Source organism: Anoplophora glabripennis, unplaced genomic scaffold (genome assembly GCF_000390285.2).
Source record: "Anoplophora glabripennis isolate ALB-LARVAE unplaced genomic scaffold, Agla_2.0 scaffold402, whole genome shotgun sequence".
In the NCBI taxonomy this organism is placed as follows: Eukaryota; Metazoa; Arthropoda; class Insecta; order Coleoptera; family Cerambycidae; genus Anoplophora; species Anoplophora glabripennis.
Window position 1 is genome coordinate 317856 of NW_019416506.1, and position 12366 is coordinate 330221.

General features: G+C 31.3%; 2 protein-coding genes across 3 annotated transcripts in view; both read left to right on the forward strand.

Moving 5' to 3' along the window:
- Window positions 1-10700, forward strand: part of LOC108910773 (probable cytochrome P450 49a1) — a 21402-nt gene extending 10702 nt beyond the window's left edge. For both annotated transcript variants that reach the window (XM_018715482.1, XM_018715481.1), the window contains exons 5-11: window positions 5256-5332; window positions 7078-7279; window positions 8422-8590; window positions 8687-8856; window positions 8964-9042; window positions 9431-9655; window positions 10466-10700. In XM_018715482.1, the coding sequence (XP_018570998.1) occupies window positions 5256-5332; window positions 7078-7279; window positions 8422-8590; window positions 8687-8856; window positions 8964-9042; window positions 9431-9655; window positions 10466-10576 (1033 nt within the window). In that variant the 3' untranslated portion in view covers window positions 10577-10700. The remainder of the gene's footprint in view (window positions 1-5255; window positions 5333-7077; window positions 7280-8421; window positions 8591-8686; window positions 8857-8963; window positions 9043-9430; window positions 9656-10465) is intronic.
- Window positions 10701-10855: 155 nt separating this feature from the next.
- Window positions 10856-12326, forward strand: LOC108910752 (kxDL motif-containing protein CG10681). The gene is made up of 2 exons (XM_018715456.1): window positions 10856-11119; window positions 11168-12326. Exons 1-2 carry the CDS (start codon window positions 10974-10976, stop codon window positions 11526-11528), a joined length of 507 nt encoding a protein of 168 aa, XP_018570972.1. The 5' UTR covers window positions 10856-10973; the 3' UTR covers window positions 11529-12326.
- Window positions 12327-12366: the final 40 nt, after the last annotated feature.

Consider the following 12366-nt stretch of genomic DNA (forward strand, 5'->3'; position numbering starts at 1 on the left):
CTATAGGTCCCATAACGACTCGCACTTGTGATAGAAAATAGTATGTGCAACTCGTTCGGAAAAGTTGCCATAGCGCCACTTGGGCGCTTTCCGCACTCGCTTTGCTCGTGCGTCAACTGCGTCCGCGTGGCGCTACTGGTAACTTTTCCCCACTCGTTACACAATGTACTATTATTGCATTTTTCACGTATAGCATTAACCATTGATGAGGAAACAGAAAATAAATATGTACAGGATGTGTTTAAATAAAAGGCTACGAGATACTGTAGAAGTCAAGACATTGTAAGTAGCTACAGTTGCTTCATCTGCAAGCTACAGTTTGAGTTTGACGTATATTTATGAAACTTGGGCTGGCCATTTAACTTATAAATAAAGGTGTAAAGTCACAGAATTTGCATACGATTACAGGGTGGTTTGGAAAAAGATACCACACATTCAGGAACTAATAGAAAATAAGATTTTTTTCAATGGACCAAAGGCCTATCATCTGTTGTTTTTGAGATAGAGGGCATTAAAAATTGTTTATTGAAATCATTTTACCATATCTTAAAAAAACAGCATAGTACACTTGGAACAAGAGCTCGATATAATTAGTTTTCAACCATCCACGAGAAGTCGCTAGCTTTAGCCTTCACTGACACTATATGACATCACTTTTTTTGAGGTTAAATTATCTAATATTGTAATGTATAATTTTATTTTACATAAACATGATAGGTACTTTTGTTGAAATCACTGGATTCATACCGATTTTTAGAAAAACTCAGTTGAATGTTCCAAAATCAATCCGCTTCTATTCCTTAATATACTGGGAAGGCAAATAGTTCCTACTTCAAATAATTTTTTTTTAAGAAAAATGAACCGATTTATAATGTTTTTGCTTGCTTCAAAAGTTATCGACCTTTCAAAAACTTTTTGTATGCCCTTTTCAACATAACTTTTTAAGGTAGCTAAATTATACTAAGGTAAGTGAGTTTTCTAGAAATATGGCCAATTGGTTTCCAGGAGCTCTGTATTTTATGGAGTAGGAACTGGTTGACTGTTGACTTTGGGACTGTCAAAAGCATTTTTCTCAAAAAACTTAATTTTTGAAAAGGGAGTTTTTTTGTGTAAATGTAAATTTTTCATTGTGGTATAATACACGTAAAAAACTTAACCTAAAAAAAGGTGTTATAAAACGTCACTGCATTGAATGAGATTGTAACTATAGTGACCTCTAGCATGTGCTAGCTGTTAAAAACTATTAACACCTCCCAAAACTTGTTTCAAATTAAATTACAACGCATTACATTGGTTTTTGAAAAAGACGATAGATCCATGGTATAAAAGAAAAAAATATTTTTTTATTAGTCCCTGAATGTATTATACCTTTGTCAAAAATACCCTGTATGTCAACCCGAGTCAAAGATTAAAAATCTCAGAATTTCGACGCCACTGAATGTTTTGGTAATTTGCGAGACTTTGTTTAATCTACAGGCCGAATTTCACTGAAGCTGGTCAACAGCCTGGCGAGTCCAAAACGTAGTGCAATACATGAGTATACAGGGTTGTTATTTTCAAGCGCGATTGTAGGTAGGTCCCGCCAGGCGGCCTTAGGCTTACTACACTGTTGAGTAAATAGAAAAATAACTTTACTCTACATTTATCGGCTAAGGCCGGTGTCCCATGCATCCGAATTCCGACGATACGAAGATCCGAAAGTGTTCCTGTTGGTTAATATACATTCAAATTTTTACCGCTCATTTTCATCCGAAATTTTTAAAATTCATACGACGTCGGAAAAAGTAGAAATAATTTTAACTTTTATCCGAAATCGTATGTTTTTTAACCTCACTTTTTAAGTTTTTAACATACTATGATTGTTGTTTGATATATTTACAGTCAAATAAATGTAATATTATAATGTCGAATGTAGAAAATATAATACTACGTATATTTTCTACGATACATACCTATGGTTGTCATTTGAAAATGTTTCACCTTCATCTTGTAATAAATTCCATGGTTCTATACTTGATTTATATGAGATTAATTTCGGATGCATGTGAATTATAATATTATCATTCGTACGAATTAAAATATTTTCGGATATCGTACATCGGATTTCATATGCATGGGACACCGGCCTAAGCCTTTCTTTTGTCTTTCTTTTATTTATTTTTTACAAGCTTTCAGTATACGTAGATGTTGAAGTAATGAAAACAGGATACTTAACAGTTGGTTGTTTATTTTTCACTTGATTAAAATCGTTTCAAATATCTTCTCGTTTTACTTTATGTAGTTGTACTATATTGTCGAAGATATTCTGAACACAGTTACCTAGAACCTAAGTGAGCAAAAATCTGAGGTCAATGTTAGTTTAGTTGTTTAGTTGGTAGACTGGTAATTTGCAAAATAATAACTTCCGTTTCAGTACCTGAATTCTAATGAAACAATAATGAATTTAAAGTGGTCATATTATGTTGAACACGAAGTATGCGACTCACGGTTTTTTATAGTGAATGATTTCTATGCTTTCTTATATTTTTTTGTAATTTTTTTAATTTTCTTATTATCAATCAAATTTGAAAAATATTATGTTCGCATCACATTAAAACTTAACAAAGTGTAATTACAAAGAAAGTTTAATTTTGTCAGAAATGGAAATCCCTAGGGGTTTTTGAAATTTAGGCACCCCAAATTTCATTTTTCATGTCGCAAACCAGCGAACTTTGTCATCTTGAAGGTTCTCTTGTAGGTATAAAAATTATCCGCTAAAAAATGGTAAGGATTCACACTTTATTATCAAGATGTGTCCACTTTAAATCTTACAAGCCGTCACTGCCAGTAGAATGACAATTACAATTTTAATAATTTTAGTCTTAGCACGAGCACGTCAACGGTTCCTATAGACAACGTGATCATAATTATAAGGAAAAGGAATTTTAATTCCGACACACCTCAGGAAGAAGTTCCCTGCATACCTTTTTAATGTATACTATGTACTCGTTTTGCGCATACGTAAAGTTTTGCAATTCGATTTTGTTCGCGGATTTAAACAAGAATTGATCATGAGTTTCAGTTTTTACTATTATTTTCTCTATGGTTCAGGTATATTAGAGATAATTTCGTTGGCTATTGAGTAATGTGATAAAATAAAAAACAAACTAAAGATTCTAGTGTTTATATCACTGTTTTTTTAGGCTTTGCCTTGTCTAACTCTGATTTCCGGTGAGCACCTGAAATAGGGAAACTTCTTGGAGGTTGTGTAGGCCTTCTATGAGTAACTATGAATTTTGGGAAATGTCTAGAGCTTATTTCATGTCTTAGGGCTTTAACGCAGGGTCACACAATGGCCTAGTTAAATGGGGCGTTAGAACTAAGGTCTAAGCTGGGAGCAATGTTCGCACAAAAATTTTAATTATTAAAAATTGATAAAATTTGTGGATATAATATAAGGGTATTTGATTATTGATCTGTGGACGATTAATGAATGGCAAAGTATCAAGGTCGTAAGGTCGACGTTCCATCACAGTTCTTGATGGGTCCTGTAGCGAAGTTCGCCTTAATTTTGAACAATTAGTCTATCTGGAGCTTACCCCTCTTTGGGTTGTAGTCGACTTTAACTTATCATCGACTTGTAGTCGTGGTACTTTGGTTTTGTCTCACGATTCCTCAATTCGAACTCTATAATATTCGGAACACTTTCCAGTTTCCGAAATTCAAAGCTAATGCGAATTTAATATTTCGACAGCGCATTGTCGGCGGCTGCTTTGCTGACAAGACAACATCGGCCTGTTGTCTGCTGTGGTTTTGGTGTTTGGGGCGATAAGGACCTTCTTAGTAACTTCGGTGGAAATTGTTGAAAACTTGTTGAAAATATTAATTTTCGCTCCGCGCCTTCTACTTCTCGTGGGGGGTAATTTGGATCCTCTTGAGTATGTGTCTCTACTTTGTTAGTTACTGTTACTTACTTCGTTATTGGTCCTGCGTAAAGTGGTTGAATACGGGTTAGTGGTTCTGATTAGAAAGTTGAGCGAAAATTTGGAATACGAGTTTCAACGTGAAAATGACTCAACGACTTGAACGATAATTATTCTAAAACTTGGAAAGACTACTAGGAACTTATTTAAGTAGATGATTATTTAAAACGCTTAAACTCCATCTATTTTGGAGCACCCTGTAGATATTATACAACTGGTGATGTAAAATTGATCTTTGCTATGTTGAATGTACTGAAAATTCAATAAATCTTAATAAAAAAAATCATAACAAAGTATAGCGAATTCGAACGGAACATTTATTTTGCAAGGAAAAATATTTATTGTTAATTTAAAAAAACTAATTATATTATTAAATATTGAACTTTTTAATGGGTATGTTACAACACGCCGATTCGCGCACAAAAAAAAAATAAAAAACCTCGAGAAATAATTGAATCCGCGTAATTGGGGAATAAAATGCAACCGATTTCGTTGCGATGTGTAAGAACGAAAGTGGTTCTGGTTAATTGTCAAAATTGAGACACGATCCATTGTCTTTGCACAAAATAAAACTAACAATTACAGGTGTAATGAATGAAAGGGCGTGGCAAAATAAACGTATAATTCCCTACTTTCACAACATTTTTAAGAAAGGGACTAAGATAACTGGGTTAAAGAGTATCACATATCTGTTATATAATCGATTACAGAGTCTAGTAGCTGCAATAAATTTATTTCAGCTTTATGTAACTGTTGCAATACGACGGATTGTAGTTTTTGGTTCTTGGCGGGTTGTTACATAACTGTGTACATTCTTGCTCGATTTTCTCCGATGAAGAAAAAGAATAACGAAGTGGGTCAAGTTTAAATTAATCATATTCCACTGAAGAGAATATTGAACTGTTATGTAATACATTCTGCTTTGCAAAGTCAAATGCCAGTCTTGGTTTGTGATATCAGAAAACCATTATATGATATTTGTAGTAGTAATTTTGACTATTTTTGACTTCTTAATGAAAATATGGAACTAAATTTGTACCAATTAAACCATTATTTGTTTATAAACTGTATACTTTTTTCATTCAAATCCATTCATGTAATAGAAAAAGTATTCATCTTTTTTAAATCTTTAACATTCTGTATTTCGAAACATAAGTCTTCAGAAAATTTTTTTGCAATGAAGAATTAATTCCTGTAATTCCAGCATTTAAGGCGATGTCACCCTATATTTATGTCATCTAGTATTAAAATAATAAAGTCTATTTAATTTTCAACACAAATTATTTTTTTTAGAATGGAAAATATGTTGGACGAAAATAATGAGCTACCTAACTATTTTCTTTCTGAGATATATAAATGGGCACTAGAATGTAAGTAGAAAAAATTTAAAAAAATTGTGTTGGAAAGCTGTGTAACTTACAGAAACATCACTGTACATCATCATCTCATATCACACCATAAAGACGTTTGAAAGATGGCTTATAAAGAGTAGGTCGTAAGTCCAATAGACCTTTTTAGTAGTAACATCACATACGCCAAATTATTGGCAACCCCACAGAGCACATTGTCATGAACAATTTCTCAATATTTTTACTAGATCGATTTTCTACCTTATGTAGGTACTTTGAACATAAGTGCAAAAAAAAATGACTTCTTTGTCATGGCCTTAAATACAGCGATATTCTGGCAATATTAAAAATATTTAAAATAGTTTAAAACCCCAAGTGATAAACTAATAGAATTTATATACTTAAATTTACAGAACAATATTGACTTTTATAGTAATTAATAAATTAAAACTATACATCAATGTTACTGAGCATGCGCATTAAAGATAATTTCATGTAAGCGAAGTAGCCTCGCAACAGGATATCAATCAAGGAAAGTTTGGTTATGGTTATAGAGAACGTCTATAATAAAGCACTTGAAAAAAAAACACTCGATAAACACACTGACACAGTATAACACCAAGAAAAACAATAACAATACTTAGGCTCGGTACTTTGAGTCTCGGTTAAGACTTGATTTACTAATCAGGCGATTAGAGTGTGAATATACTATAAAATAAATCTGTATATTTACCTACAGTCTAATCATGTGATTACTTAACCAAGGCTTAACCGAGACTCAAAGTACTGGGCCTTAGAGAGAACTAGAAAATCACAAGATTAAACAAAACAAGAGAATATAAGTACGCTAATGATGATAGCGATAACTTATCAAGAGCTCACCTGCGTATGAGGCTATTCTTTCCGAGCATGCGCATTAGGAATAACACGGCTAATGTTAAATTTTTACTTTATTTAAATTCAGGAATATCCTTTTATATAGTTTTTTGTAAGTTTTAAGCACATTAGTGTATATATTTTACGAAACACGTGTTGGTTGTTCTTAAATACTTCCAAATCCTTGTAAAAATAAATTAATTTGAAGTTATTCATTTTCATAGTCTATGTAAATAGTACACAAGGGTCGGATTTGGTCTGTACAATTTCAACTATGACAATTGTTGCGGGTTGCCTAAATATGTGACGTCACACTAAAAGAGTCAATTGCGATTTGCCTTTTAATAAAATAATTTATAATCAATCATTTGTAAAATACTTATCGATAAAAACATTGGGACAAACGTAGAGTTTTGCTTTAAAATATACCAGATACAATGAAAAAGCTCCCAAAGAATTAAATTATACAAGGGTAGAAAACGAAAAAAAAAGTAATGAAATGTGTATTTCCATTTTAAATGTCTAATTTTCAAATTTATCGTGTTGTACATACCTTCCTGATACAAATTAATATAATTCACATACATATGCATGAAAATCCTTTAAACTTTAAGCATATGTACTGTTTTGCTTCATCTAAACTGCTTATCTGTATTTTTTTAGTGTGTGTGAGATATAACCTACAAATTGTGTAATGTGTATTAGTATCAATTAATTCAACTGTAAGTTAATGCTAGATGGAACTTTAGTCCGCAAAGTAGTTGTTTTCCACATTTCATTAGTTAAAATATGTACTTATCTGTATTCTTTTTTAAATTAAAGTTTAGCCTTTTAAGGTAGTTAAAATAGTCTCAAATTACTTAGCAGACAAAAATTCCTAAATATTTCAGCTGTAGCCCGTGTTTCCTTAAATACAAGGCTAGGCTGTTTAGAACCAAACCTGCCAAAACATTCGGAATCTCAACGAATCATAGACTCTATCAACACTTTTTTTTGGAATGTCGCTGAAGTGGAACTGAAAATGCCAGTTTGGAGGGTCTACAAGAATAAATCTTTCAGGAAATATATTGGCGCATTAGAAGATTTTAGAACGTAAGTTGTGATATTTAGTTTAATATTTTTCAGTTTAATTAATTAATTTGAATAAGCTAATAAGAATTTCCGAAATATTAAAGAAAGAGTATAGAAAAAAAAATCTTAAAGCATCGATTTTTTTTAATAAACACATTGAGGAAGCAGCTTCAAAGCCTCGAAGGTTTATTGTTCCGATTGTGTAATTTTCAAGATCTTCGCAAGCTCAATGTCAATGCCGACTTTCACTAGTAGTAAAATAGAAAGGATAAAAGTGTGTCATACTTTGCTTCACGCTTTATGAGTCGAATCTGGTTAGTTACCTCATCTGAGATTTATTACTTCACCTATTTTACATACAAAGACTTCTTATTTTGGACTAATAGCAAAATGCTAAGCTTATGATATTTATGATATAACTCACAAAATGTAAAATACGCTAAATTTAACCCTTAACGACCAAAAGTATGGGTTCTAATGCATCATAAAGGCAGTTCATTTGCCTTTTATAGATAGGTACGTTTTTTAAATTAAATAAATAGTCGATTTGTTTAAATCTTTAATATTTGTGTACGCCTCCACTGTTACAATGATAAATGATTTAGTAAAACAGATTGCTTTTGTATAACTTAGCTACGTGTTATTTTAAAGTCATCATATTTTTTTGATATCACTGTGCGAGCGTTTGTTCAGCGGCAGAATATGAAAATTAGTAAAACAAGGTTAAAAAAAGTTTTTGCGACGGAATTTGATAAAATAAACTATGTATTGATACATTTTCCTAAAAATCAAAGGTTGCCTCCTTATAACTTTGACCCCTATTCAATTTTACATCTTATATAAATCGGAACACACACACACAGTTTTTGATGTTATAGAGGTATTGTTTATTTTCTTGTTTATTTAAATTATTTTTACAATCTATGAAGTTATAGTTATAAACATTTTATACATTTAAAAAAAAATTGCTGATTTTCAATATGAATAGTATTCCGTTATTTTATTAATAGATCAAATGATAATTCCTAATAAAACTGGCTATTATTATTTGATTATTAAAAATGTTAGCGACCATAATTCAGTCATAAATAAAATTTGTTTTTTTGAAAATATGACTTTTAAATTAAAAGTTTCTCATATTTATTATTAATCGATCTTTGCAGATTATGTTTAAAATATATAAACCAGTGTATGGAGCAAATGAAGGAAAAAAATTACGACAACGTCAGGGAAGAAGAAATATCTATTGTAGAGATGATTCTTAAAAAGACAGGCAATCCAAAACTGGCAGCTGTTTTAGCATTGGATTTATTATTAGTTGGTGTAGATACGGTAAGTAACAAAATAGGTAATTAATAGTATTCTACTTTGTGTTTGTTCAAAAGAATTTCTTGTATATAGTTTAAGAACAATTTATGAAATTTTCAGACGTCCATAGCTGCTGCCTCTACCATTTACCAGCTTTCTCAAAATGCTGACAAACAGCAAAAATTATTCGAAGAACTTCAAAAAGCTCTACCAAACCCCGACTCCAAAGTTGATGTTGTTGCTCAGAACAGTATACCTTACCTTAAAGCTTGCATTAAAGAAACGTTAAGGTAAAATACAAAACACGAGCAAGACGTTAACTGTCCTAATTATCATTTTCAGTATTTAAAGAACAACTATAACAGCTCCTTAAGTCAGTTGTCTTTATTTTTTTTAGAATGTACCCAGTAATTATCGGAAATGGGAGAAGTTTACAATCAGATGCAATATTAGCAGGTTATAAAGTGCCAAAAGGGGTAAATATTCATTTATTTAAAAATATTTTAAATACATCCAATAGAATAAGTAGTTAAAATATAAAGATCAAAGAGACTAACTGTTGAAGCTCGAAGCTTCATCTAAGCTATAGTACAAGGCGGCCAAAGAAATTAGAAGACATAGAAAAAAGACTTATCTGCGCAAAGGCTGCCATTTTCAGATGACTAACAGCTGCAACTGACAAACAGATTTTGCCAGCAAATGATACCTTCCAATTTTTTATTTATTGATATTTTATGTCTTTTTTTATTTACATATTTTTCATGAAAGGTTCAAGTTACCATGATAACATTGATTTTATAAAACACGCTAATCAAAACAACGTAAAAGGTACCTAATGCTGATATTTCTTTTTAAAAAAATTAGACTCACGTCATATTCCCTCATCTGGTTGTTAGTAATAGCGAAGACTACATCACAGAACCTGAAAAATTTGTCCCTGAAAGATGGTTAAAGAATACAGAACATGGCAAGTGTCCTGCACACCAAAAGAAAATTCATCCTTATATTTCGTTGCCTTTTGGATATGGGAGGAGGTCTTGCCTAGGAAGGAGATTTGCAGAGACTGAGTTAAATATATTATTAGCAAAAGTAAGTTTTAATAGCAGTGGTGATATTAATATAAGAACTTTTTGCCCCGTCAATTAGCTAATTGATCTGTATTTTGTAAAGATCCACAAAAAATTTGTAATTCCCTTTTAAAGTATAGTCCTTCCGAAGTCAGTTGAATATGCAAAAAAACGTCTGGTAATAAAATTTAATGAGTTTCATAGGCGTCCCTAAAAAAATTTTCTGCGAAAGGTAAAAAATTATAATAATTTGTATATAATGTGTAGAAAATTTCTATTATATGTTCATTTAGTCAACAACAAATTTTAATTATTTATGTCCTCAAACAATTTTATTATATTGATGGCAAATTTTGTTTTATTCCGTTTCAAAATAAGGTCTCCAAAATGCCATGTTGTGATAATATTAGTAAACAAAATATCCCTCTTATTTCTCCCTTTCGCAATTGTAATATGAATGATTGATAGAAGGTGCCTAAAATAAGTTAAAATTGCCTGATTCACATCAAATTCCGCACTACTGCACTACACTGCTGTTCAATTTATGAACCACTTGACGCCTGCTGTGATTTATTGCCCAGAAGCCCAATACAACTGTGCTCGTTTTCCTTTGGCCGCAATCGTATTCTTCAACTGAGCGTATACATTTCTACCACCTGCACGTTTAGTTCGACCAGACCTATATATGGGTATGGCTAAATAAATAAGGGAACAAGTTTTTCAAATATTTCAATGCCGAGTTGCTGCTTAGCGACCCAGCCTGGTACATACCTTGAAATTATAAGTTCTTCAATTGACTTCGGAAAAACTATACCTAGGTATTATTTTTCAGATTTTTAGGAAGTATAAAGTGGATTACAACTATGGACCACTCAGTTACAAGATAACTCCAACTTATGTGCCTGTACAGCCCCTCAAGTTTCAACTGACTCTGAGGGAATAAGTTAGATTTTATTATGCTAGTCAACTGCATTGCAGACACAAAAAGTCTGTTAGGAATAGAACTTCTTAATTCAATATCTGCCTGTATAAATTTATCTATCTATAAATATATATTTTAAAATAAATTCCCATCAAACTCTTTTTAATCAACTTATTACCTTTTTGTAAATATTCTCCAAGGAAATGCAAAATGTGATTTAAATTCTGAAAATCGCGAAAACGCGCCTTTAAATGAAGGAAAGGAAATGAAGAAGAAGACGAAGTAGGAAGAAGAAATTTTTCTAACCTAGATATGTTATGATTTATGTTATTTAGTAAATATTTACAAAAATAAAGCGATCTAAAATTATTCTACTACCGCGTTTTATCTTGATAAAAAAATAATTTCATCCGACTTTATGGATGACAGCAAAGGAACTCCCGAAAGTGATTTTAGCATAGAATGTTTTCAAAATTACACGGCACCAGAAGTATTTATTCAGGGCCTGGCTGGAATAGTTGACCAGCAGGATGTTGAAGCAATGATAAGAGCTCAAAAGCAAATGTAAGCACCTAATAAAATCTTTGTCACATCCTCTATTGATTTTTTAAGGTTGCAGAGGTTCGAAAAAACTAACGAAATGTTAACCAATTGCAATGCTCTCAGCGCGTCACGTTTGAAAACTGTGGGACCAGAATTCAAAAAACACATACAGTTATTGTTAGAAACAAAAAAGGATTTGGATTATATATTTAAGAAAATTAGAGCGATAAAATCGAAATTGTCAACTCAGTATCCAGAGGCTTTTGCAGAAGCAGTTCGAAGCAGTTTTGCTGAAGAATGTGAAGAAGATGAGGAAAGCGGTAGTAAGTCACGCCAGAAAACACTCAATGATGAAGGTAACAGAAGAAGTTTACATATAAAGAATGATAAAGCGGAGAATGTAGACTCAAATCGAAGGGCCTCAAAGTAGAGAATAATTTACTGAGGAAACTATTAATACAGAAATATCACTTGTTCATGTGTAGTGATAAAAATTTTATATTTTGGAAGTATATATTGAATATAATAGTTAAATTAAATTTAATATATGCGTTACTGTCTGTAAATTAAATTAAAGGACTATTACTTACTCAATAAACTTGGGCATTACAGTTATTAGCATACTGAAAATCAATATAGGGTGTTTCATTAATAATTGGACATATGCCAACTGGATAATCCTTGGTTTAGTTCAAATGAGATCCTTACTGAGATACATACTATTTTATTTCAGTTTTTTAAATTATTTTATACTATTTAATATTTCTTTATCGTATTTGACAGAAAGCTTAGATACTTTATGAAACATTAAACTGTGGTAAAAGATAGTTTGATGTTATTACCAGAGGCATATAGCTTGTCCCCTCAAAATTCTACTCCACTGGTTTCTACTATTCATTTTAGCATAATTTTTTGATTTCCAAACATTTCAAATAATATACTCTTATTTCACGAGTGATTGTTTTTTCGATAATTGAAGTTCATATTCTTAATGATTATTTCAGTATCTCTACTCATAAAATAGAATTGTAGCATGAAATAAGATTGTCAACTTTTTGTAATTTAATAATTTCAACGGCATTAATGAAACACTATAACCCAAATAAAAAATTATAAAATTAGGAAGTTATAAATTTGAATGAGTTTCCTTGATTAAATATGAATTTAGAGCAACTTCTGTTTTGCTTAAAATGTTATAAAAAGTTTAACCTACTTTCTATTTCAATTACAAATTTTAATGAATTTGTTCAATGGATGTTAATGGTTCA